This window comes from Scyliorhinus canicula, chromosome 25 (genome assembly GCF_902713615.1).
Source record: "Scyliorhinus canicula chromosome 25, sScyCan1.1, whole genome shotgun sequence".
NCBI classification, from domain to species: domain Eukaryota; kingdom Metazoa; phylum Chordata; class Chondrichthyes; order Carcharhiniformes; family Scyliorhinidae; genus Scyliorhinus; species Scyliorhinus canicula.
This window is the reverse complement of record NC_052170.1, coordinates 12,623,897-12,651,287: the sequence shown is the minus strand read 5'-3', so window position 1 is coordinate 12,651,287 and position 27,391 is coordinate 12,623,897. Positions and strand designations below refer to the sequence as shown.

The 27,391-nt window shown below is 50.6% G+C and overlaps 1 protein-coding gene across 4 annotated transcripts in view; it reads left to right on the top strand.

The window, feature by feature from the left end:
• The window catches only part of camsap3 (calmodulin regulated spectrin-associated protein family, member 3), a 210,047-nt gene that overhangs the window by 44,358 nt on the left and 138,298 nt on the right, over positions 1-27,391 (top strand). For all 4 annotated transcript variants that reach the window (XM_038785076.1, XM_038785074.1, XM_038785073.1 and 1 more), the window contains exon 2: positions 23,588-23,847. In XM_038785076.1, the coding sequence (XP_038641004.1) occupies positions 23,588-23,847 (260 nt within the window). The remainder of the gene's footprint in view (positions 1-23,587; positions 23,848-27,391) is intronic.

Genomic DNA, 27,391 nt, shown 5'->3' with positions numbered 1-27,391 from the left:
GGTGTGACTTTCCCGTCACCTCAAATCGATTTAATGCTGATTTTAATCCCTGGATTTAGGCGCAAGTGATAGATCTGGTCTTGCAGCTGCGCTGGGAGCTGTCTAGGGATTTCCAAATCCATCCTCCCTTCTCATCTTCCCCTGCAGCCTGCCTCTGTTGCCATGGCAGCAGCATGTGGTACGAAGAAAGGTGCGAGCCAGCTCATAATCACTTTCTGTCACGCTCACACGTCTGTGTGTGTGTGTGTACATACATGTGGTGTAGCTTGAGAGATGCATGCAAAATTAAAAATAAATGGCCTTCATGTGAGTCGATATGTACTGCGATCAAAATAAGAGGTCGCTGCATTTGTACACGTGTGTGTGCTCTTTTACTGATTAAGCTCTTTTCCCCATTCTCGCACCCCACTACTCAATCCTGATGGCCCAAGGCTATCTCCTCTCTCTCCCTCTCTCTCTCTCGGCTATTTAATTCCATACTGTTGTGTTAATGCCAGATGGGACATGCTGTAGTGTAGTTACTATTGCGAACTGCCAGCAGAGGAGGGCTTGCTGGTGGGCGTTTTGAGGCGGGGAGGGGAAATACTCGAGGGGGGGGATTGGGACTATCCCTCGAGGAAAAACTCTTTGTTCTTCGTGGCTTATATTTGTAGCATCTTCATGGATTTTATTGAGGGTGTTTTAGTCGCGGCACAAATTACGGGTTCGTTGTCCACTCGTGTGACTGGGAGATGGAAAGGGAGGCTCGTCCCCCGTTCGTGAGCGATGCCATTTTCTCCACCATTGGGGCACGTTCTGCAGCCTGTGTGGCAACTTGCCACGGTCACTGTGCCAGCACCCTGCCGTCCACCCTCAAAAACGCAGATGGGCACGGCAATGCCATCAGAAAGTTGTGGCCTCCTGGTCTTGGACGTTTATCATCCTTCCTCCATGTGGTAGTCGGTATTAGAGGTATTACAGTACCTCTGAATAATGCTGTAAGACCATTGGTGTGGGAGGTACCCTGAGACTGTTGTTTCATTGGTGAAGCCTGCCTGCTGGTTCCGCCCAGTAAGGCGGAGTATAAGAGCCCGTGTCTCCCCAGCAGCTGCATTCTGTAACTGTGCTGCTGGGGGAAACATCGAGTGCTATAAAGCCTTCAATTGTCATCCAATCTCGCTTCTGGAGTTATTGATCGTGCATCACTCCATTGTTGGGCCAATATTCTGGAAATCCCGACCCAGTGGCCAGCTTCACAGAATCAGAATTATTACAGGCACCGAAGGAGGCCATTTGGCCCATTTGTGTCTGCACTGGCTCTCAAATGAGCATGAGTTGGTGCGATTTCCCTGCGCATTGTTTCTATTCAAATAATCATCCAATATATCTCTTTCCCCCCCCACCCCACTTTGGCCGAACGCCTCAATTGAACCTGCCTCCACCAAACTTCCAGACAGTACATTCTGGATTCCAACCACTCGTTGGTGCGTATCGGGCAGACCAGGAAATGTCCATTCTTCCACCTGCCATAAGATATATTTTAAAGATTTATGGGCTGTTTGGTGGTGGCACGGTAGCACAGTGGTTAGCTTCACCGCTCCAGGGTCCCAGGTTCGATTCCCGGCTTGGGTCACTGTCTGTGCGGAGTGTGCGTGTTTTTCCCGTTTCTATGTGGGTTTCCTCCGGGTGCTCTGGTTCCCTCCCACAGTCCAAAGATGTGCAGGCTGGGTGGATTGGCCATGCTAAATTGCCCCTTGGTGTCCAAAAAGGTTAGGTGGGGTTACTGGGTGGATAGGGTGGAGGTGTGGGCTTAAGTCGGGTGCTCTTTCCAAGGGCCGGTGCAGACACGATGGGCTGAATGGCCTCCTTCTGCACTGTAGATTCTGAGTGATCTATGGTCATGTATGCAACCTCCGTGGCCATCCAGGTCCTAGAGTGGGACTTAACCCTGGAGCGCCTGGCATAGAGGTAGGAACACTATCCACTGCACCACAGGACCACCTTGAGAGCACCCTATTGCTCAAGGTAAAGACCCATCACCTTTTTCACAGAAACCAGGCAGTAAGTGAGGCATTGCCCACATGCCAAGAGCAACCCATCTTAGATTTGAGAGAAGCGACTGATTTGAACTGGTGGAAGTTGAAGACTAGAGGATTCCAAAAGGGACTGTCTGTTGGAACACCTCAGGGGGACGGAATCCGTTAGATGTTCCCAGCTTGTGTGGAAGCTCTAAAGGCAAGGGAAATTTGGAAATGGTCTCCGATTCCCTCTGGGTGTATGCTGCTGCGTAGGGTGGACGGTTCTGTCCTCTGGTGGGATGCAGCTCCCTCGGCCTCTCTCTGAGTCAGATGGGCTCCTTGCTCCTCTGGATAGAATTCCACAGGGTGGCAAGGCCTTCTCTGTATCCCTTCGCCGGCGCCTGCTCCTCCCGCCAAACTGGTGATCTCATCCCCTGTGATGTGGGGCCCTGCTGGGTAGAAAGGACATCATTGTGCCTGGAGACTTGCTCCCTGAAGTATTGAGAGCTACAGGAATGCTCACCTCTTGGGCACAGCCTCGTGGCTCTCTTTTTCTACTCTCTCTCCCTCTCTCTTTCCCTCGCTCCTTCTCCCCCCTCTTGCGTGGAAGGCTGCACAGATGATATTCCAACAAGAGCAAGTGCATTGCTTGTCCGCCAATGCAATGCCACTCTTGTGCATCTGTGGGCCGATAATTCCTGCACTGGCTGAAGTCCTTCAGACAGAAGGTGGGAGTTACATACACCATCCTGAGCTGACCGTCTCTGACTTGTGCCCTTGTCTAGTGGGGCTACAATTAGCCAAAAGGTATTTGGGGGGGGTGTCATAATATACATCCAGGTATATGATGGAGGGCAGACCGGCAGTGATTGACACACAGGATGACCAGTGAGCACATAGAACACAGCAGCCAGACAGGACACGACCACTATCAAGCCAGAGGGCACCAGTTTTCCCTCTCTCTCGGGATCCAGCCTCTGAGACAGTCAGAGCCCGTGAGCAGCAGCCAGGGCAAACACCATGTGGTAGTCAGTTAGTCTGGTCAGGTTAGCCTCAAGTCTCCAGTCAAGTCAGCATAGTGTCAACCCACAGTTAAGCATGTACTATAGTTAGATGTTAAACAAAATCGTGTTGCATCTCATCAAGTGTTGGAAGTCTGTCTCTCGCTACACTGCATCAAACGCAGTCCACATAGACCCAGCTTACCCAACACATCAGAGGGGGAGGGGGGTGGGGGGAATCGGTCAGGTTTGCTGTTCCTAGCTCAAAAGAGGTCTGTGATGGTCCATGTGTATGGGACAGGGGGAAGGTTCATGTGCGCTCAATGGTCCCGTGGCCCACTGAAGGGTCACCATCTTTTTTTCGGTTGCGTGTTCCTAGCTCAAAAGAGGTCTGTGATGGTCCATGTGTATGGGACAGGGGGAAGGTTCGATGTGCGCTCAATGGTCCCGGTGCCCACTGAAGGGTCACCATCTTTTTTTTTAAAAACTAAATTTAGAGTGCCCAATTCATTTTATCCAACAAAGGGGCAATTTAGCGTGGCCAATCCACCTAGCCTGCACATCTTTGGGCAAAACCTATGCAAACACTGGGGAGAATGTGCAAACTCCACATGGTCAGTGGCCCAGAGCTGGGATCGAACCTGGGACCTCGGCGCTGTGAGGCCACAGTGCTAACCCACTGCACCACCGTGCCGCCCAAGGTTCACCATCCTGGTAATGCATGAGCTAAATGGCCTGGTTATTAGTGAGGGGGAAGGCCTGTGGAATGGTACTGCAGTGCACATCGCCACCACTGTTTGGGGCTAGTGAGGCGGAGCATGGAGGAACCCTGTCTTTTGGTTGAACGATGTTGTGGCGTGGGTGTGATGGCAGCCATGGATGAGTTGGACACCGATGGATGGGGCGTGAGGCTATTTTATTATTGGCACCGGATGTGACGATTACTCTGTCCAATTCTGGGCACTGGAAGCATGAGTACACTTTTTAGAGAGGGCTCAGAAAAGATTTGAGACTGGCTCCAGAGATGAGGAACTTCAGTTTGAGGATCGACTGGAGAAGCTGGTGTTGTTCTCCTTGCTGAAGAGAAGGGCAGCACAGTGGTTAGCACTGTGGCTTTACAGCTCCAGGGTCCCAGGTTCGATTCCCGGCTTGGGTCACTGTCTGTGCGGAGTCTGCACGTTCTCCCCGTGTCTGCGTGGGTTTCCTCCGGGTGCTCCGGTTTCCTCCCACAGTCCAAAAGATGTGCGGGTTAGGTGGATTGGCCATGCTAAATTGCCCTTAGTGTCCAAAAAATGTGAAGTGGGGGTTACGGGAATAAAGTAGATACGTGGGTTTCAGTAGGGTGCTCTTTGTAAGGGCCGGTGCAGACTCGATGGGCTGAATAGCCTCCTTCTGCACTGTAAATTCTACGATTCTATAAGGTGGGGAGGACACTTGATAGCGCTGCTCAAAAATCATGAGGGATCTGCAGAGTGGATGGAGAGGAACTGTCCCAATTGTCAGAAGAATCGAGAAGCTCAAGAACACTGATTTAAGGTGATTCGCAAAAGCAGTGGTGACGTGAGGCACACAACGCATGCTTGGCATCTTCCTCTTCTGTAATCACACCATGACGAATAACAAATTGTCAGCCGATACCTAATCTGTGGATTGGGGTCTCCGTGGATAGATCTATGTTAATCCTTTTTCTACTCTCTAATATGTCTAGTTTTCTTTCTCATTATTTTTTTACCCCCCCCCCCCCCCCCCCCCCCCCCCCCCACTCGCTCCCTCCCTTTCTGTTCCTGATTGGTTCAAGGCCGTCAGTACAGGTCTTTCAGTGAGTGTGTGTCAGGTGCCTCGTTCAAATGGCATATCGGACCTGTATTTCTCTAGACTGTTACATCTTTAGTTCAAAATTTTAAATAATTCAACACCTTGGATGATGTATTAACCCATGCCTTTGTTTAGGCACAGACACGATGTGCAGAATGGCCTCTTTCTGTGCTCTACGGGTCTGTGGTAACTTGTTAACATGGGGTCATTGCCCCTTCCTTAACCCCTGACCCCATGTTAACATCTGAACTCGTGGTCCTTTGATCTGTCTAGAGTTTGTGGTAATGGATCTTTCATTTAAACTCCGGAGACATGTATGTTTTGAATAATTAATTAAGGTTTTTAAAAAAATTATTTTTGGTATATAAATTCAAGGGCTTTAGCTCCAAACAAAAAGCCAGGGAACCTCGGGGAACGCTAGCTTTTAATCAAGATGTGGTTTCTCTTGCCCTCGCCCTTCTATTCCCCCTTGCCCCTCTATCACCCCTTGCCCCTGTGGTAGTATGACTAGAGGTACTACGGTAGCTGGGAGTGCTGAGCCACCATTGGTGGAGAAGGCTCGCTGCTCATTGGCCCAATGGCTTGAATTTCATTGGTCAGAGTGTAAGGTAGCTCCGCCCAGTGAGGCAGAGTACAAGAGCCCGTGTTTCCCAGCAGCCTGCCTTTTCTGTCCTCGAGCTGCTGGGGAAACATCTTGTCGATTTTAAAGCCTTCAATTCGGACTACATCCTCGTTTCAGTAGTTATTGATCGCGCATCAGCCCCATTCATGCAAACAGTGGTGCAGATGCTAACTGTGGTGTGCTTGCTGTTTTCCAAGTTGACATCTGATCACTTCGTCGAGGCCAGTGCGCAGACATAAAATTTCCAAGTCGACAACCGGAATTTTCAGGATCCATTTTTAAAAAAAATTAATCTTTTCCAATTAAGGGCCAATCCACCTAACCAGCACATCTGTGTGGGGGTGCGACCCAGGCAAACACGGGGAGAATGTTCCAACTCCACAAGGACAGTGACCCAGGGCCGGGAAGGAACCCGGGTCCTCGGCGCCGTGGGCAGCAGTGCTAACCACTGCATCACCTTGCCACCCTCGGCAGACATTTTAAAAGCAATTGTTCACATGTTGGTGTAAGGTGCTAATGGCTTTGGATTGTTTTGATTTGATCTTTTGATTTGATGGTTGCAGCCAAAGCCCGCATTGATTACCACAACCTTAATTGGGGTTTTATTTGAAAACACGGCAGTGTTGTGGTGTAGGCGTGTGCACGGTGATTTTTGGATACGACTGAGGCGCTTGCTGGGCCACTTCAGAGGGACAGCTGTGGGTCTGGAGTCGCGAGTAGGCCAGACCAGACCAGGTGAGGATGGATTTTCATTCCCGAAAGATCGTTCGTGAACCAGCTGAGTTTTTAATGATCTGATACACTCATTATTAACGAGCCTTGTTCTTTATTTCTGATTTATTGATTAATTGAATTTAAACGACTCTAGCTGCCGTGGCACTCGGGTCTTCGAAGCATTGGGCGTTTGAAATGCCAGTCTGGTGACTTTACCACACAGCAGCCATCCCAGTTGAGAGAGAAGTACGTGAATTGCAAGTGTCGGAACAGATTATTTCAAACATCGAAACGTAGATGGAAAATCATAGAATTTACAGTGCGGAAGGAGGCCATTCGGCCCATCGAGTCTGCACCGTCTCATGGAAAGAGCACCCTACCCAAGGTCAACACCTCCACCGTATCCCCATAACCCAGTAACCCCACCCAACACGAAGGGCATTTTTGTTGGACTGTGGGAGGAAAACGGAGCACCCGGAGGAAACCCACGCAGACACGGGGCGAACGTGCAGACTCCGCGCAGACAGTGACCCAAGCCGGAATCGAACCTGGGACCCTGCAGCTGTGAAGCAATTGTGCTATCCACAATGCTACCATGCTGCCCGGTAAAATAGAGGCAGGAGGAGGCCATTCAGCCCCTCGGGCCTGCTGCACCCTTCATTATGATCATGGCTGAGCATCAAGTTCAATACCCTGATCTCGTCTCTTTTCCCCCGCCCCAAATATCTCTTGATCCTTTTTAGCCCCAGGAGCTCTCTCTAATTCCTTCCTGAAATCGCACGTTTCCACAACTTCACCACTCTCTGGGTGAAGAAATCTCTCCTCCCCTCACTCTTAAAAGGTTTTCCCCTTGTGACCGCTGGTTCTGGATTACCCCCCCCCCCCCCCCCCCCCCCCCCCACCAGCGGATCTTCCCTGCACAATCCTGTTGGGATTTTATAATTTAAAAAAAAATTTGGGGTACCTAATTATTATTTTTGTTCCCAATTAAGGGGCAATTTAGCATGTTCAATCCACCTAACCTGCACATCTTTTGGGTTGTGGGGGTGAGACCCACGCAGGCACTGGGAGAATGTGCAAACACCACACAGACAGCGACCCGGGGCTGAGATGGAACCTGGGACCTGAAGCACTGAGGCAGCAGTGCTAACCACTGCGTCACCGTGCTCCCATTGTGGGTTTTAGAAGTTGCTCAGGAACACCCCCCCCCCCCCCCCCCCCCCTCTTCTAAGCTCCAGTGAATATAATACTAACCAACAGTCTCTCCTCACATGACAGTCCCTTGTCTGGATATCTGTACTTGTGTACTCTCATCACCAATATGCTTCAATCTGCGGATTGAGTAGTTCAAGTGTCCGCAACATAAGTAACTCTTGTATCCTTTGGCAGCTGAATCAGCTCCTTTCAGCATTTTCTTCTTGATCATCTTCTAGTTTCTATTTTCCAGATGTCAGGCAGTGGGTGATTCATGTAGGCCCCTGTCGTTTGCTTTGGCCTTGATCTGTGTACTTTGGGCCAACAAACAGAGTTATTGTACTTTGGCTGCGGCTGCAGTATCTGGGAAGGGATGTGTTGAATGGGAGGTTTGTTTCCCAGCGAGCCACGTCAATGTTTAGATCCAGTCCTCGCGTACGCGGGGCAGCATTTCTCAGGAATGCTTTCGCAAGGGTTGAATCTCCGACTATCTGGAACAAGTGGAGTTCCTAATGCGTCATGTGCAATGGAAAATGTGGGGGGGGGGGGGAAATGTGCCTCGAGTTGACAGACTGGTTACCGGGTGGTAGGCATTAGAGTTTCGAAAGGAAGATGGTGCCCAAGAAACTGATGTCACCGCAGTTTATAACTGGGCAGCACGGTGGCATTGTGGATAGCACAATCGCTTCACAGCTCAAGGGTCCCAGGTTCGATTCCGGCTTGGGTTACTGTCTGTGCGGAGTCTGCACATCCTCCCCGTGTCTGCGTGGGTTTCCTCCGGGTGCTCCGGTTTCCTCCCACCGTCCAAAGATGTGCAGGTTAGGTGGATTGGCCATGATAAATTGCCCTTGGTGTCCAAAATTGCCCTTAGTGTTGGGTGGGGTTACTGGGTTATTGGGATAGGGGGAGGTGTTGACCTTGGGTAGGGTGCTCTTTCCAAGAGCCGGTGCAGACTCGATGGGCCAAATGGCCTCCTTCTGCACTGTAAATTCTATGATGATAACTCCGCAGGATGCTGCCTGTGGTTTGGTGGATAAATACACAGCCCAATGTCCTCGTGGCTCAACAAGTGCAGTTTAGTTTACACGTCAAGATTATGGGTTCAAGGCCCATGAGCTACATCTAGATGCTTCATTGCAGTATTGTTGGACATACCGGGTGGGGATCCTCCGAAATGTAGGCAGAGTGGCTGCGCCGTTGCGAACGCCATTGCGTTTCATGACGGCGCGAAACAGGCGTGGGCAGTACCGATTCTGGCCCCCACAAGGGCTCCAGCCTACATTCCCGGCGGCAAATGGGTGCTGTGCCACCCCGCGCATGCGCAGTGGCGCTGTGCCATCCCGCGCTTGCCGGCGTCGGGGCTTGGAGAATCTCGCCCACCATCTTTCATATGAGGCATTAAACCTGGGTCCTGCCCACCCCCTGGGTTGCATGGGATGTTCTATTTGGAAGATGAGGAGGGGATGTTTCCTCTGTTTCCTGGCCAATAGTTATCCCTTTAGCATCACTAAAAAGCAGATAATCCCGTCATCATTTCATTGCTATTGAGGGAGCTTGCTGTGCACCAGTTAGTTTTCATGTTTCCTACATTAGAAAGTACCTCATTGGTTGGGAAGTGGCACGTAACACCGCAAGGCACTATAGCAATGCAAATGTTGTCTCTTTTTTTCAATGTGTTGTCCCCCGGCGTGGGTTAGCGGGGTTTTTGGTGTGTTGTCCCCCGGCGTGGGTTAGCGGGGTTTTTGGTGTGTTGTCCCCCGGCGTGGGTTAGCGGGGTTTTTGGTGTGTTGTCCCCCGGCGTGGGTTAGCGGGGTTTTGGTGTGTTGTCCCCCTGCGTGGGTTAGCGGGGTTTTTGGTGTGTTGCCCCCCTGCGTGGGTTAGCGGGGTTTTTGGTGTGTTGTCCCCCTGCGTGGGTTAGTGGGGTTTTTGGTGTGTTGTCCCCCGGCGTGGGTTAGCGGGGTTTTTGGTGTGTTGTCCCCTGCGTGGGTTAGCGGGGTTTTTGGTGTGTTGTCCAGCTGCGTGGGTTGGCAAGGTTTACTGTTTTGTTCCCTCTTTGTGGTTGGGTCAGCTGCTTTCAGCCAGGGAACAACCATCACCCATGGGTGGGGGCTTGGGGACGCTGCAGGATACTGGAACATGAGAACTGTGCGTGCGTCAGCCTCTGTTGATTTGGAGAGTTGGGAGGGGAGGAGGAGAGGTTATTTGGTTTGGGTGAGGGGGTGTGATGCATCCTGTTGCAGTAGGCCTCATTCTTAATTGAGTGGGTGGGGGTTGGTGACCTATCTTCAACAGCCCCTCTCGAACACATGACTCTCCGGCTATAACAGGGGACCGTACCTGGAAGCTCTCCTCTGTCACCTGCCCCCCTGATGTGGATACATATCGCTGCTATTCCTTCACTCTTGCTCAGAATCCTGGAGCTCCCTCCCTAACTGCGTCCTGAGGGCAACTAGGGGACGGCCAATAAGTGCAGGCCTCTCTGATGGCAATACCCACATCTCCCAAGAGAGAGAATTAAAAAGAAAGGCTTTACAATCATATTTATTGTGAGCAGCACTTTATGCATCAAACTTTAATGCAAGATTTCGTGCTCCGATTTGGTTGTGGGCAGGTTCCTTGCTGATTTAAACGTATTTGGCCTCCAGGGGTAGGCAGGGGCCTGCTCCCTGTGCTCAAGACTTGAGCCGCCTCAATAACCCCGATGCTTGGAGAGTGGCTTGGCCGAGGTGTTGCCATGGAGAGAAAAAAAAATTAGCAATCAACAGCCTTTCCTCCTTTAGCATAAATTGTCGTGATTGTTTTGTGTTTGTCCTTCACATTGAGTGCAAGACTTTGGCGGCGTCTCTCTCTCTCTCTCTCTTTCTCTCTCTCTCTCTCTCTCTCTCTCTCTCTCTCTCTTCAGCAACATTCGTGTGGTGCCTGCCTTTTGATCATTTTATAAATTCCCCAATTATCCTGTTGGCTTGTGTTCCTGCACCCCTTCTGAAATTTGTTCGTACGGGCGTCATGTCATGACTCCGATTATCCGGGATGTTTTGCCCAGACTGAAACATTGGGCGGTAAGAAAACCACGGCCAAGAAAGTCTCATCGCTAAATGAAAGCTGGAGATGTTCCCGATCGCCCCAGTGATGGGCACCTGTGCTCCCCTCTCCTTCGCTCCGGCCTTCACTCCTTGGGATCGCCGGCCCTCGCCAGTCACCATTAATGGGCAGGCGAAGATCTTCAAGCCCATCGCTTTGTGTCGGCTGGAAGCTCGATTTAATCTCGCTCCGAACGATTCCTTTTCTCCAGGGATCCCAGATGAACATAAATTATACTATTTTCCTCACTCTGAACTCTGGGCAATTCATTTGCCAAGCTTCCCGCATGGATCTGAATGATTTAAACTGAGTGAACTGTGCCTTTCCCGTGTTTCATCTCGGAGAGAGCAGTTGGGGCCATGTGGAAACTTTTTTCAAAAACATGAAGGAAATGCCAGACAGTCCTGGTAGTAAAAGAGGTGTTATTCTTGAAGAATTGGATGGTTCAAAGTGCCTTAGTTGCTTCGCTATTGTAACCCATGGTCCACTGAGGGTTAGCATTGATCTCCATTCTGTCCTCTCTCTCAGGTTAGCATTGGCCTATCACCAATGCTTTGGAGAGCAAGGAATTTTTTAGTAGCCTTGACTAGGGTTGGTTTCTACCCCACTCTAATACATATCCGAGCTCTCTCTGTTTCTGTTTTCCCTCAAAGTACTGCCCCTCATCTGAGGTGTGGTGATCCTCAGGGTTAAATCACCACCAGTCATCTCTCGCTCTCGCTCTCTCTCTCTCTCCCCTCTCTTCTCCCCCCCCCCGCTCTCTCTCTCTCTCTCCCCCCCCCCGCTCTCTCTCTCTCTCCCCCCCCGCTCTCTCTCTCTCTCCCCCCCGCTCTCTCTCTCTCTCCCCCCCCCGCTCTCTCTCTCCCCCCCCCGCTCTCTCTCTCTCCCCCCCCGCTCTCTCTCTCTCTCTCCCCCCCGCTCTCTCTCTTCTCCCCCCCCGCTCTCTCTCTTCTCCCCCCCCGCTCTCTCTCTCTCTCCCCCCCCGCTCTCCTCTCTTCTCCCCCCCCGCTCTCTCTCTTCTCCCCCCCCGCTCTCTCTCTTCTCCCCCCCGCTCTCTCGCTTCTCCCCCCCCCCGCTCTCTCTCTTCTCCCCCCCGCTCTCTCTCTCTCCCCCCCCGCTCTCTCTCTTCTCCCCCCCCGCTCTCTCTCTTCTCCCCCCCCGCTCTCTCTCTTCTCCCCCCCCGCTCTCTCTCTTCTCCCCCCCGCTCTCTCTCTTCTCCCCCCCCGCTCTCTCTTCTCTTCTCCCCACCCCCCCCGCTCTCTCTCTTCATCTTCTTCCCCCCGCTCTCCTCTCTCCTTCTCCGTCTCCCCCCCCCCGCTCTCTCTTCGCCTTCTCCCCCCCTGCTCTCCCTCTTCCTCTCCCCCCCCCCCGCTCTCTCTCTTCTCTCCCCCCCTCCCGCTCTCTCTTTTCTCTTCCCCCACCCCTCCCGCTCTCCCTCTTCTCTCCCCCCCCCGCTCTCTCTCTTCTCTCTCCCCCCCTCGCTCTCTCTCTTCTCTCTCCCCCCCTCGCTCTCTCTCTCTCTCTCTCCCCCCCCCCCTCTCCCCCCATCTCCCCCCCCCATCGATCTCTCTTTTCTCTCCCCCCCCCCTTCGATCTCTCTCTTCTCTCTTCCCCCCCCCCCCCCCCTCGCTCTCTCTTCTCTCCCCCCCCCCTCGCTCTCCTCTCTTCTCTCCCCCCCCTCCGCTCTCTCTCTTCTCTCATTCTCTCCCCCCCCCTCGCTCTCTTCTCCCCCCCCCTCGCTCTCTCTCTTCTCTCCCCCCCTCGCTCTCTCTCTTCTCTCTCCTCCCCGCTCTCTCTCTTCTCTCTCCCCCCCCCCCTCACTCTCTTCTCTCCCCCCCCCCGCTCTCTCTCTTCTCTCTCCCCCCCTCGCTCTCTCTCTTCTCTCTCCCCCCCCTCGCCTCTCTTCTCTTCTCTCTCCCCCCCCTCGCTCTCTCTCTCTCTCCCCCCCCTCTGCTCTCTCTCTTCTCTCTCCCCCCCCTCGCTCTCTCTCTTCTCCCCCCCGCTCTCTCTCTTCTCCCCCCCCGCTCTCTCTCTTCTCTCCCCCCCCCCTCTCTCTCTTCTTCCCCCCCCTCCTCTCTTCTCTCTTCCCCCCCCCGCTCTCTCCTCCTCTTCCCCCCCCCGCTCTCTCTTCTCTTCCCCCCCGCTCTCTCTCTTCTCTTTCCCCCCCCCGCTCTCTCTCTTCTCTTCCCCCCCCCCCCCCCGCTCTCTCTCCTTCTCTTCCCCCCCCGCTCTCTCTCTTCTCTTCTCCCCCCCCCTCGCTCTCTCTTCTCTCTCTCTCCCCCCCGTCGCTCTCCTCTCTCCTCTCTCCCCCCCCCTCGCTCTCTCTCTTCTCTCTCCCCCCCCCTCGCTCTCTCTCTTCTCTCTCTCCCCCCCCCCTCGCTCTCTCTCTTCTCTCTCCCCCCCCCTCGCTCTCTCTCTTCTCTCTCCCCCCCTCGCTCTCTCTCTCTCTCCCCCCCCTCGCTCTCTCTCTTCTCTCTCCTCCCCCCCCCTCACTCTCTCTCTTCTCTCTTCCCCCCCCCCCCCTCGCTCTCTCTCTTCTCTCTCCCCCCTCGCGCTCTCTCTTCCCCTCCCCTCCCCCCCCTTCCTCCCCTTTGCCAGTTGTTACAAGAATCTTGCCATGGAGGGCCTTTGCAGCAGATTATTTTTGTTTGTCTTTTCTGTACTGAGTGGTTCACCAAGGCCGCCCTTTTGTCTGCTCCCTCGCGAGGTTCTTCTTGTAAGAGGTCGCTTGTCTGTCGCCATGGGCTTCTAGTTTGAGGGCACCACACGCGTCAAGCATGGCTGGCCAGGACTCTCTCCTGCTCTTACCACCACCCATGGGTGCATGGGAAGGATTTACAGGTTGACCCGCTCGACCTGTTTGGCTGGAAGCACTTTCCTTGCCCATCGAGTCCTGGGGTCAGACCCAAACCCAGATCTTCTGGCTCGGAGACAGGATTCTAACCGCTGTAGGCCACAAGATCTTGGGTTCTGAGTGATGACCACTGTAATGATGTATACAACGCCTAGTTGTTTATCTAGCAAGATGATTTATGAACAAACACGTGGGAAGATAACCAGCGAACTAAGATGCAGACGATGGCTACGAAATGTCGGTCAATTTCCGACTATCTTGTACGACTTACTACCAACTGGCGGGTGTCTGGAATCACGTGACAGATCTCTATCGCCACCAGCTGGTTGGAGGTCGCACTGCTAACTATATACAGAACTGTGCATAGGTATATCACCACAGATCTCCCACATTTTGGTGATGTGGTACAATTACTGGCTACAACACCGAGCAATCACGCCCATTCTGTTCTTCGCAATGTGTCCTGGGATAATTGTATGTTGAAAACTGAGACTCCGTTTTCAGTCGAGAAATGAAAAGACATCTCTGTTTAACGGATGTCCTTTCTGGATTCTGGCTAAATTTGAGGTAACGTGCATGCAGGAGAGTAGTGGGGGCCTCTTTACTACTTGTAGCCTTGTGTTTAACCTTCTGCCCTTTGTTGAGTTCTCCCTATTGCAGGGGATGGAAGTCTTTGCAAGTGCTGAAGTAAATGAGCAAAATTCTCTTGTCACAACCCTGAATCTGTCCTTTTTTTTTCTTCTTGAAGGTTAGGGTTGTGTGTGTTTGATTTTGGAAACAATAGTGAGGTTGAATGCTGGCACCTGCAGAAATGTGATGGGTTTGTGTTTTGTAATCAGACTATGTGCCACCACCCCGAGCTGTGCAAATTGTCCTTGTTTTAACCCCATCTTCTCCCGGGTTATGCTGCAGGTTGTGAAATAGGTTTTGGTGGGAGCTCGGGGCTGGTTAGAGTTCAGAGCTAAGAGTATTGTTCATTTGAGCACCAGCTTCTTTCACTTAACCCAGAAAACCATTGGATTCATTTAGGTTGTCCGTTTCACAGAGTTTCTCCAGCTTGAACAAGCATGGGGGGGGGCCTCTGGGTACCTGATGATAATCTTTATCTGTGTCAGAAGTGGGCTTACATTAACACTGCAATGAAGTTACTGTGAAAAGCCCCCAGTCGCCACATTCCGGCGCCTGTTCGGGTACACCGAGGGAGAATTCCGAATAACAAGCACGTCTTTAGATTGTGGGAGGAAACCGGAACGCCCGGAGGAAACCCACGCAGACACGGGCAGAACGTGCAGACTCCGCACAGACAGTGACCCAAGCTGGGAATCGAACCTGGGACCCTGGAGCTGTGAAGCAATTGTGCTAACCACAATGCTACTGTGCTTCCCAAAGTGGAGGGAGTGAATGTTTGGGGAAAGGGTCCCAATAAAGCGGGGCTGTTTGTCATGGATGGTATTGAGTTCCTTGAGTGTTGGTGGAGCTGCACCCATCCAGGAAAGTGGAGAGTATTCCGTGACACTCCTGACTTGTGCCTTGTAGACGGTGGACAGGCTTTGGGGAGCCAGGAGGTGAATTACTCGCTGCAGGATTCCTTGCTTCTGCTCTTGTAGCCTCAGTATTTACATGCCTGGGTCCAGTTCAGTTTCTGATCAATTGTAACCCCCAGGATGTTGATAGTGGGGGATTCAGTGATGGTAATGTCATTGAATGTCAAGGGATGATGGTTAGATTCTCTTGTTGGAGATGGTCATTGCTTGGCACCTATGTGGTGTAGACCAAAGATGTGCAAGTTAGGTGGATTGGATATGCTAAATTATCCCTCGGCCTGGTTACGGGGATAGGAAGGAGGATTGGGACTAGGTAGGGTGCTCTTTCAGAGGATCGGTGCAGACTCGATGGGCCGAATGGCCTCCTTCTGCACTGTCGGGTTTCCATGATTCTGTGATGAATGTTACTTGCCACTTGTCAGACCACAGCCTGAATATTATCCAGATCTTGCTGCATTTGAACCTGGACCGTTTCAGTGTCTGAGGAGTTGCGCATGGTGCTGAACATTGTGCAAAATCCCCACTTCTGACTTTCGAAGTCATTGATGAAGCTGAAGATGGCTGGGCCGAGGACATGGATACGGGTTAACACACAGGCAGCAGAATTTTGGATGACCTCCAGTTTTGTGGAGGGTAGAAAGTGGGGGACCAGTTAGGAGTGCATTTGTTTGGTCTAGTCTAGATGTAATGAAGCCATCAATTGGCCCTGGGTGGTCAAGGTTGTTCTAAGGTTGTGCACCCTTGTTATGGACTCATCTGTGTTCTCTCTGGGCTGCCCCAGGGGTGCATGTAGATCATTAACCCGGCAAAAGTGACACTTTGCCCAACCTGTTGGTCTTCCAATGCAAAGTGTTGCCTACAACTGGAGTGTTGCAGATTGGCACGTTCCAAAGGCCAAGACTATGTACGTAGAACATAAAGTGCCGAAGGAGGCCATTCGGCCCATCGAGTCTGCACCGACCCACTTAAGCCCTCACTTCCACCCTATCCCCGTAACCCAATAACCCCTCCTTACCTTTTTGGTCGCTAAGGGCAATTTATCATGGCCAATCCACCTAACTTGCACGCCGTTGGACTGTGGGAAGAAACCGGAGTGCCCGGAGGAAACCCACGCAGACACGGGGAGAACGTGCAGACTCCCCACAGTGAGCCAGCAGGGAATCAAACCTGTGACCCTGGCGCTGTGAAGCCACAGTGCTAACCACTGTGCTACCATGCTGCCCCAAGGGAAGGAATAAAGATTGAGGGCACAATGGGGGAAATGTTTGAAGAACATTTAAAAAAGCTTTCATGGTTGTCACTGGCAAAGGGGAGCATTTGTTCCCATCCCTAATTGGTCATATTGGCCATTTCAGGGCAGCACGGTGGCCAAGTGGTTAGCATAACCGCCTCACGGCGCTGAGGTCCCAGGTTCGATCCCGGCTCTGGGTCACTGTCCGTGTGGAGTTTGCACATTCTCCCCGTGTTTGCGTGGGTTTCGCCCCCACAACCCAAAAATGTGCAGAGTAGGTGGATTGGCCACGCTAAATTGCCCCTTAATTGGAAAAAATAATTGGGTAATCTAAATTTATAAAGAAGAAAAAAAAAAAAAAAAAAAAAATATTGGCCATTTCAGAGGGCACATTGCTGGGTCTGGAGTCACGTGTAAGCCCAAGAGATTTCCTGCCCTATAGGACGTAGGTGAACCAGAGGTAGGACAATTGATGATCGTTGTCATGGTCACCATTATGGAGACTAGCTGTTAATTCCAGATTTAATTGGATTTAAATTCCACCAGCTGCCGTAGTGGGATTTGAACCCGTGTCCCCCAGAGCAATTAGCCTGGGCCTCTGGGTTGCTAGTCCTGTGACACTACCACTGCGCCGCCACCTTCCCTTGCAGCCATGGTCCATTTGAGGGGCTGGAAACTTGGCCTGTGCGCTTGCCACGTAAGGCTGCAAATTGACTAATTGTAAATGTAATGAGCAACACAGTATTGGGAGAAACTTGAATTCATTCACGGGATGTGGGCGTCGCTGGCTCGGCCGGCATTTGTTCTCTATCCCCAATTGCCCTTGAGAAGGTGGTGGTGAGCGGCCTTCTTGAACCGCTGCAGTCCCCGTGATGTAGGTACACCTGCCGTGCGGATCGAGTTCGTCCCTTTTGTAATGTCAACCTTTTATAAAGCCCTTTAGTAAATTTTCTGAGTGAAGTAATATTTTTGAGGGAAAAAATGGACAGTGGGTTTTGACAACAACGATGCCAAGTGTTGGCATCTAGAATTAAGGAAAATTGTACAGGACCTCCTTTCCGTGTCCCCCCCCCCCCCCCCCCCCCCCCCCCCCCCTTCAAATTGACAAATTAAGCTGGCGGAAGCACATTGAACGTGTAAAACATTGAACCTGTTGGATTTGCTGTGTTTTGTATTCGGGGAGGGTTTGATGAGCCTAGTGCGGAAAGACCTGTTTGGGAGGTCTGTGAAAACCTGTCACCCCAGAAATCAGCACCAAGCCTGTGTTTACTTATTAACAGAGGTGAAACATGTTTCCATTAAGTAACACCGACTCCTCAAATAATGGCCTGACTGCTAATCTCTCTTTTATGATATCTGTGAAACCTGTTTCCGTTTTACCTTCTCTTCAAAGAGAGTAATCATTAACTCCTTTTGAGAACGCAGCCTCCATTTCAGTGTGGCGGCCGTGGCCCTTATTGTGTTGACTGACTGTAAGCGAGGTCAGGGATCTCCAGTTTCTGCCTCAAACTGATCTGGCTTCAGGTTGGATCAAATGGACGTTCCACGTTGTACGTCTGATTTTCAGCACAGAAGGAGGATAGTCAAAGCTGAATATTGAGGTTACGTCCCACCCGAGCCTTTTCTCTCTCCCTTTGCACCGAAACATGTTCTATTTACGGCACCGATGGAGACCATTCGGCCAGTGGTGTCTGTGCTAGCCCCTTTGGTCTGTAGCCCTATTGGCTGCGGCACTTCATGTGCGTACCCAGGTGTTTTAAGCACTTTGAGGGTTTCTGCCTCCACCACCCTTTTTGAGACCGAGTTCGAGACCCCCCATAGCCCTCTGGGTGAAAATATTTATCTTTATAAAATTAATTCATGGCATGGTGGGTATCACTTGTGTGATGAATGTACGAATTTCATATATATGTTTCTCCTGCAATAGTGTTTTTTTTTAAAGCCCTGAAAGACAGACACTGACTCCAGAAAGTGCAATTAAGATGTTGTAAAAGTAAGAACACAGTTATTTCAAACCAAGCTTATTATTGGGGAGTAGAGACAATGGGCTAGATTCTAGGGGCTGGTTTAGCTCACTCGGCTAAATTGCTGGCTTTTAAAGCAGACCAAGCAAGCCAGCAGCACGGTTCGATTCCCGTACCAGCCTCCCCGGAAAGGCGCCGGAATGTGGCGACTAGGGGCTTTTCACAGTAACTTCATTGAAGCCTACTCGTGACAATAAGCGATTTTCATTTTCATTCATACAGTCGCCCGGCCATGTATTTCTTGGCAGTGTGTTGTTTCCAGGCAGCAGGGTTCTGTGTTCCTCCCCCCCCCCCCCCCCCCCCCCACCCCCCCACCCACTGGTCATTGGGATTTCCCATTGAGACACCCCCACGCTGCCAGGAAACCCTCGGGTGGGGTGCGCTGCCAGTGGGAAGAGAGAATCCCAACGGCTGCACAACTTTGACCTCTGTGTTTAAACCTTCGTAATTAGGTCAAAGGTTTTGAGTGCGATGTTGATGGTGTTTGTATTGGAGGGGCCAGGTCTGTGGCAGTCAGTTTGGAGTCAACATCTCTGGATGTTGAGCTGAACAACAGTTTTTGCAGAAGGCTGTCCGATTCAGCATTTAACTGTCAGGATCTCTCTCTATCCTTATTTCCAAAGATAGGCAAGTAATACTGTGTTTGCATGCTTTACTTAAAAGTGGGTTTTGACCAGTAATGGGCTTGCTTGATTGGAGATAAAGACGGTAACAGTTAGAAGTTGGTGTTCCATTTCATTGAGCATTGTTTAACTGGTCATTTATGAGCGATATAAAAATGAAATGAAAACCGCTTATTGCCACAAGTAGGCTTCAAATGAAGTTACTGTGAAAAACCCCGAGTCGCCACATTCCGGCGCCTGTTCGGGGAGGCTGGTACGGGAATTGAACCGTGCTGCTGGCCTGCCTTGGTCTGTTTTCAAAGCTAGCGATTTAGCCCAGTGTGCTAAACCAGCCCCTATATCTCTGCTGTTAAAGGTAGTTTAGTTTGTTTTAATATATCGTGGGAGTGTGCGTGTGGAGTCACTCCTAGAGCAAAGTATCCTTTCCTACCAAAGAGAAAATGCTGGAAAATCTCAGCAGGTCTGGCAGCATCTGTAGGGAGAGAAAAGAACTAACATTTCGAGTCCAGATGACCCTTTGTCAAAGATGTCAAAGACCCTTGTATCCTTTACTACGTTTTAGAAATGTAAAAAAAAATTGGGGTTCCTGACCAGTATCTTAGAAAATGTTGGACGTTCCCAATTCAATTAAAGGTGAATTTAGTGTGGCCAATTCACATACCCAGCACATCTTTTTGGGTTGTGGGGGTGAGACACTCACAGACACGGGAAGAATTTGCCAACTCCACACCGGCAGTGATCGAACCCAGATCCTCGGCGCTGTCAGGCAGGAGTGCTAACCACTGCGCCACAGTGCCGCCTCAAAATGCAGTAAACCTGCTTTGGTCTACCTGGGTTCGATCCCAGCCCCGGGTCACTGTCTGTGTGGAGTTTGCACATTCGCCCCGTGACTGCGTGGGTCTCGACCCCCCACAGCCCAAAAAAGATGTGCGGGGTAGGTGAATTGGCCACGCTAAATTGCCCCTTAATTGGGGAAAAAAAATAATTGGTTACTCTAAATTTATTAAAAATAAATAAATGTTGCTTTGTTCTACTGTCGGTGCCTTCAGTTTCTGACTCATTTGAAATATTTCTGTAGTTCACGTCCTGAAGCCTTGTGCAGCGGGGGTGAAATTAGGAAACACTTCTCAAAAAACAGAAGTTTGAAACTCTCTTCCACAAAAGGCAATTAATGCCAGATCAGTTGTTAATTTTGAAGAGGAGGTGGGTGGGGGGTGTATAAACGAATGTGGTCACGTGGCCCCTTCAGGGGCAAGCCGTTGCGGTGTCTCGGTCTCGAGGTCTCTTAAACGGTGGCGTGCAAATCAGGGGCTGGTTTAGCTCACTGGGCTAAATCGCTGGCTTTTCAAGCAGGCCAGCAGCACGGTTCGATTCCCATACCAGCCTCCCCGGACAGGCGCCGGAATGTGGCGACTAGGGGCTTTTCACAGTAACGTCATTGAAGCCTACTCGTGACAATAAGCGATTTTCATTTTCATTTTCAAATCCCTGCCAGCGGGAGGGTGGGGGAGGGAACATGGTGCCCTGGGAGCAGGACCTTGGGTAGAATAGATCCTCAAGACGGATGGTGAACACCTGTTTAGTGACTCTGTGCCCGTGTACTTCTTATTAATAAGCTATTGTTCAATTATACTGGAAATCTCTCTCCTATCGCCTCGAGCCACCACAGAATCCATCAAAGTTATTGAAGTATATGAGGCCATGTTGGCTGCATGGTGTTGGGTTTCAGATCAGCCAATGGCGGAACAGGCTCGGGCAAGTGGCTCCTTTTTCTGCTTCTGTATTCCTGACTTGGCTTCTTTATCCCAACAATTTTCGGAGTCAGAAGGAGAAACGGAGTTTGCATTTATATGGCCCCTTTCCTCACAGCCAGTGCAGTCAGTTTGAAGAGTAAGACGCCCATGTAAAGTTCCCTATATTGCGCACAGCAAACTTGCACAGACCAAGAGGACACCGGCCACATTTTTCATGTGTTTTTTTTTTGAGGGATAAATAAGTGGCCACAACACTCTGGCAATCCCCTGTGATATAAACTGGGACTTTTCTGGTGCGCTCCTCACTACTTGGTGAACCTTTGTGTTCCCCTCCCCCCCTCCCCCTTTTACCTGTTTGCCTATTGGACACCATTGTTTAAGTCTGGAATGCTAAATGATCTGTAATGGGAGGGAACCCACTTCTTGGAGTCTTTTTTTTGTTTATTTGCATTGCATCAATATATATTTATGTAAATGGTAATATAATATATACGCGCACACACACCTGGGTGTTGTTTTCAGATGTATAAAATGCTTTTGCATTGGTTCTTGGGATTGTTGAAGCTCACCTTTAAGAGGTGCAATGCTCGCTGGTAAGTGCCTCTTAGAGCAGCAGCTGATCAAGCGGCTTCACTTTGCCTTTTGCTGGATTGCGTTAACTCACTATCGTCCTGGAATGTCTCGTGGCAGCTAACAGCCGATAGTGGACTCCCCATGTTGCACCCCGCTCAGATAAACTCTGAAATAATGGCTCATTGATGATGAAAGGGGCTTGGGAATCCCTACAGTGCAGAAGGAGGCCGCCCTATCCCTGTGACCCCACCTAACCTTTGGACACCATAAGGGACAATTCATCACGGCCAGCCCACCTAACCTCCCCGCCTTTTGGGCCGCGGGAGGAAACCAGAGCTCCTGGAAGAAACTGGGAGAGCGGGCAAACTCCACGCAGTCACCCGAGGTCAGAATCGGACCCGGGTCCCTGGCGCTGTGAGGCAGCGGTGCTAAACTGTGCTGCCCGTTGTGGCACATCTCACAGCTGGAAACCACAACCTCCTGTCTGGCTGGCTCTGTGTTTTATCAACAAGAGTCGTTCAGGCGCTCACTGGTTTAAACATAAAATGATGCAGGATGGACAGAGGCTCCCATTATGACTATGCCAACTTGACTCTTCCGAATTCAGCCCGCTCAGATTTTTAGCCTCGCTATGGTTGCTCTGTCCATATTTTGCTTCCCAAGTTTCTTTTTAAGCAATTCCCTTTCTGAAAGTTACTATCGAATTGGCTTCCCTTTCCGGCAGCGCATTCCAGAATGTAACAACTCACTATTTTTTGTCATGCTCTCTCTTGGTGCCTCCCAGTGTTGCTGAGTAACCAACTGAAAGAATAATGTCAAACATAGCTCACCGCCCTTCCTTTACTCCCCTTCCCTTTTCCGTGGCCTGCCTGCCTTTTGCTTGAGGAATTCCAGCATGATACTTCAGCTGAGCTGTTGTCGTTTTGACCAGCCTTCCTTCTCTCGCTCTCTCACAATCTGCGCTGCGCTAACCGAATGGCAACTCTTTTTTTTTTTTTTGCTCGCAGCGGGAACATTCATTGCCATAGCGCCTGTCTTGGGCAGGCACGGGAGCACAGTGGTTAGCACTGTGGCTTCACAACGCCAGACTCCCAGGTTCGATTCCCGGCTTGGGTCGCTGTCTGTGCGGAATCTGCACGTTCTCCCAGTATCTGCGTAGGTTTCCTCCGGGTGCTCCGGTTTCCTCCCACAAGTCCCGGAAGACGTGCTTGTTAGGTGAATTGGGCATTCTGGATTCCCCCTCTGTGTACCCGAACAGGTGCCGGAATGGGGCGCTTGGGGGATTGTCACAGTAACTTTATTGCAGTGTTAATATAAGCCCACTTGTGACAATAAACATTATTATTATTATTATTATTATTGTTGTTCTCCTTACGTTCCAAAGTGTTTCGCCGTCGCCCTCTTTCACTTGGGGAAACGAGAGCGGCCGGTTTGACCACAGCAAGCCCCCATGTGCATAGAGGGGGAAAGTAGAGCATTTGAGGCCAAGGGTCAGCTGTGATTTTATGAAGTGGTTGGACAGCCATAAGATGTAGGAGCAGAAGTAGGCCATTTGGCCCATCGAGTCTGCTCTGCCATTCAATGAGATTATGACTGATCTGATGTGATGATCCTCAACTCTACTTTCCCGCCTTTATCCCCATAACCGTTGATTCTCTTACTGATTAAAAATCTGTCTTGGCCTTGAACATACTTAACGACCCGGCCTCTACAGCTCTCTGCGGTAAAGAATTCCACAGATTCACTCCCCTCTGAGAGGAGAAATTCCTCCTCATCTGTTTTAAATGGGCGACGCCCTTACTTTGAGATTCTGCCCTCTGGTCCCAGACTCTCCCACAAGGGGAAACAACCTCTCAGCGTCGACCCTGTCAAACCCCCTGACAATCCGATACGTCTCAATAAGGTCACCTCTCATTCTTCTAAACTCCTTGAGGAGCTGAATGGCCTACCTCCCACTCCAGTTTTTGATGTGAATGACCAGATAGTCAATTGTGAACTGTTGGTTATGGGATAAATATTGGCCAGGATTAATTCTCTCTCTTAAGGTGTGCAATTGCACAACAATTTGAAAATTATTGCGCACACCCACCAATCTCTTGGAGACCTGAGTGGCCACATTGAAAGGATTGTGTCGTACGACAAATAAGCCATGCACAAAATAGGGGGGAACGTTGGCCAGGATACAGGGAAGGGCTTCCCAGCTGCTCTTCAAATTAGTGGCAAGAAATTGATCCCACCATGTGAATGACCTCTGCTTTTTGACCTCTCAACTGAAAAGGCGGCACCTCCCCGCCGTGCAGCTCTCCCTCGCTACTGCATGGGAGTGGTGGCCTAGATTCTGTGACCAAGTTACTAGTGGGACTTGAACCCACAACCTTCTGATTTCGAGGAGTGTGCGCTACCCACTAACCGCAGCTGATGCAACGTTTACCACAAAATAAATTGTCATGGGGGGGGGGGGGGAATGTTTCTATCTTCAAATCAAACGTGTTTGTGGACAGGAAGAAAATTGGCAATTGCAGTACTGTGCTTATTTATGTTTTTGTCTTGCTTTTTCCAGAGAATGTGCCGGATGAGCTGAAGGAGCCGTTTTACACCGACCAATATGACCAGGAACACATTAAGCCGCCAGTCATCCGTCTGCTGCTTTCCTCGGACATCTACTGCCGGGTCTGTGGCCAGACCCTGCCGCACGATGAGTTCGGCCTGCCTCAGGATAACATGGCCGTCCTCCAGGCTCTGTCGCGGAAAGGACTCCAGGTGAAGGACCAGGAGGCAGTGGTAACCGACACCGACCTCCGGAAGAAGCCCATCAACATGGTAAGGTTTGAAATGTGTGAATATAAGAACATAAGAACTAGGAGTAGGCCCTCTGGCCCCTCGAGCCTGCTCCGCCATTCAATGAGATCATGGCTGATCTTTTGTGGACTCCGCTCCACTTTCCGGCCCGAACACCATAACCCTTAATCCCTTTATTCTTCAAAAAACTATCTATCTTTACCTTAAATCATTTAATGAAGGAGCCTCAACTGCTTCACTGGGCAAGGAACTCAATAGATTCACAACCCTTTGGGTGAAGAAGTTCCTCCTAAACTCAGTCCTAAATCTACTTCCCCTTATTTTGAGGCTATGCCTGCTAGTTCTGCTTTCACCCACCAGTGGAAACAACCCGCCCGCACCTATCCTATCTATTCCCTTTGTAATTTTATATATTTCTATAAGATCCCCCCCCCCCCTCATCCTTCTAAATTCCTACGAGTACAGTCCCAGTCTACTCAACCTCTCCTCGTAATCCAACCCCTTCAGCTCTGGGATTAACCTAGTGAATCTCCTCTGCACACCCTCCAGCGCCAGTACGTCCTTTCTCAGGTAAGGAGACCAAAACTGAACACAATACTCCAGGTGTGGCCGTACTAACACCTTATACAATTGCAGTATAACCTCCCTGGTCTTAAACTACATCCCAACATTGATATGAGCTGCCAGGTCCATTGGGTTGGAACAGGGAGCTGGGTTTGTCTTCCTGTGACACTTTTGTTGTCCCTGGTTGTATTTTATTTGAGGTTCTTCAGCCTGCTGTATAGAAGTGCCATATCTGTTGTTCACTGACCCCTTTATATTTCATGGAGCTTTGTAAACATAGGAAAAGGAGTATGCCATTCGGCCCATCGGGCATGCTGTACAATGCATTACGGTCATGGCTGATCGAACACTATGCGGGGCAGCACGGTAGCGTAGTGGTTAGCACAGTTGCTTCACCGCGCCGGGGTCCCAGGTTGGATTCCCGGCTTGGGTCACTGTCTGTGCAGAGTCTGCACGTCCTCCCCGTGTCTGTGTGAGTTCCGGGTGCTCCGGTTTCCTCCCCCAGTCCAAAGATGTGCAGGTTAGGTGGATTGGCCATGCCAAATGTCCCTGCTTAGTGTCCAAAAAAAAGGTTTGGTGGGGTTACTGGGATGGGGTGGAGGCGGGGGCTTAGGTAGGGTGCTCTTTCCAAGGGCCGGTGCAGACTCAGTGGGCTGAATGGCCTCCTTCTGCACTGTAAATTCTGTGATTCACTTCAATGCTTTTTACACTCACTAACCAGTTACATTATTGTTCAGAACGCAATCCAGCGGGCGTCAAGGTGATGCAGTGGTTAGCGCGGGGGGGGGGGGGGATTATGCTAATTGAGATGGACAGCATACACACTCCCTCCAAGCCGCGTTCTCCCTGTGCCCCCTGAACTGTGCCAATAATCAGAGCAAAACGCCATCACTGTGCAGCGTCTTGTGACTTCCCCCGTCTGATCCTTTTCACAAGGCACACAACTTCCAGTTCCTCTTGGGGGGGACGGTAGAACGTGTGACAGTGAGTAGCAGCTGTGTGCTCCATGGTTGGCGGCAGGTGCCTGATGGGATGGTTAATTGTCTGGGGTGATGTGTGTATTATTTATTTATTTGTCTGGAATGCTTTTTTTCATAACATTTTTAGATCCTGTCGAGCTCTGGGCTTTGCAGAAGGCCGCAGATGCACTCCCCGTTTTAGAGCTTTTAATTTATGTTAACGAATTTTGTTTCTCGGGGGAGCGGCATGTTGTCTTTGTGTGTGTGTGTGTGTGCTTTATCAGGGGGAAGGGAGGGGGCAGCTGCTGTGGTGTGGGCAGGCTAACGGGATCCATGTGGAGGACCAGGCCAATGGAGAGGATAAAGATGCCAGATATATCTCCCCATGTTTACCCTGGTTGGATCATCAGGCTTTGATCTGGTCGCAGATTCCTGTTGCTTAGCTTGCAATGCCATACACTGAAAAATGAAATGAAAATCGCTTATTGTCACGAGTAGGCTTCAAATGAAGTTACTGTGAAAAGCCCCTAGTCGCCACATTCCGGCGTCTGTTCGGGGAGGCTGTTCCGGGAATCGAACCGTGCTGCTGGCCTGCTTTCAAAGCCAGCGATTTAGCCCTGTGCTAAACAGCCCTATCTGTAATGGGGGCAGCCTCAAAGCCACAGTGTACAGTGCAGTTGGAGTGTAAACATTCCTATTAACAGATTCAACCATTGATCCTGTACAGGGAGAGCTGTAAGAATGTTCGAATGGGCAAAAAAAGGTTTGATTTAAATCTTAACGTTTCTTGACAGTTTGTGTTGATTTGCGAGGATTGGTGACGTTACCATGGTACTAGGGCAGCATGGTAGCATAGTGGTTAGCATCAATGCTTCACAGCTCCAGGGTCCCAGGTTCGATTCCCGGCTGGGTCACTGTCTGTGCGGAGTCTGCACGTCCTCCCCGTGTGTGCGTGGGTTTCCTCCGGGTGCTCCGGTTTCGTCCCACAGTCCAAAGATGTGCGGGGTTAGGTGGATTGGCCATGCTAAATTGCCCGTAGTGTCCTAAAAAGTAAGGTTAAGGGGGAGTTGTTGAGTTACGGGTATAGGGTGGATACGTGAGTTTGAGTAGGGTGATCATTGCTCGGCACAACATAGAGGGCTGAAGGGCCTGTTCTGTGCTGTACTGTTCTAAATTATAAATTCTAAAGTGTTATTAATTGTGCGACTTTTGATACTAGGCTGTAATGTTTTTTGATTGGGTTGATGTGAACAAAGAACATTAGACTTTGTTTGGTAAACCAAGCTATTTATTACTAACGCTACATTCACGAATAACTAAGATGAAAAATGAAATGAAAATCGCTTATTGCCACAAGTAGGCTTCAAATGAAATTACTGTGAGAAGCCCCTAGTCGCCACATTCCGGTGCCTGTTTGAAGGTAGGAAATGCAGGAATGAATTTGCACACAGCAAGCCCTCACAGTTATCTGGTGACGACCAGATTATCTGTGAATGTGGGATAAATACCGGCCAGAATATCCGTGAGTGCTGCGTTTTCTGCAAAGTGCCGATGGAGCTTTGGGTGCAGCTGAGGGGCCAGACGGGGTCGGGATTAATGTCTCCTCTGGAAGATGGCATCTCCCAACAGTGAAGCAGCCCCTCAGTACTGCATTGGCCATGAGTGGCACAGTGGTTGGCACTGCTGCCTCACAGCACCAGGGACCCGGGTTCAATTCTGGCCTTGGATGACTGGATTTTGTACAGTCTCCCCGTGTCCGCGTGGGTTTCCTCCGGGTTCCCCCCGCAGTCCAAATATGTGTAGGTTGTGTGGGGTTATGGGATAAGGTGGGGGAAGAGGTAAGTTTGCTCTTTCAGATGGTCGGTGCAGACTCGATGGGCCGAATGACCACCTCTGTGCTGTAGGAATTCTATGGTTCTGTCGACATTCTGTAGTGCCCAGGATGAGCCAGGTATAATCATCACTCCCATTATCGGGAAGCTGTCTTTCAGTTAAGACAGCAAACCAGGGTTCTGTCTACCTTCCAATATGGGGCAGCACGG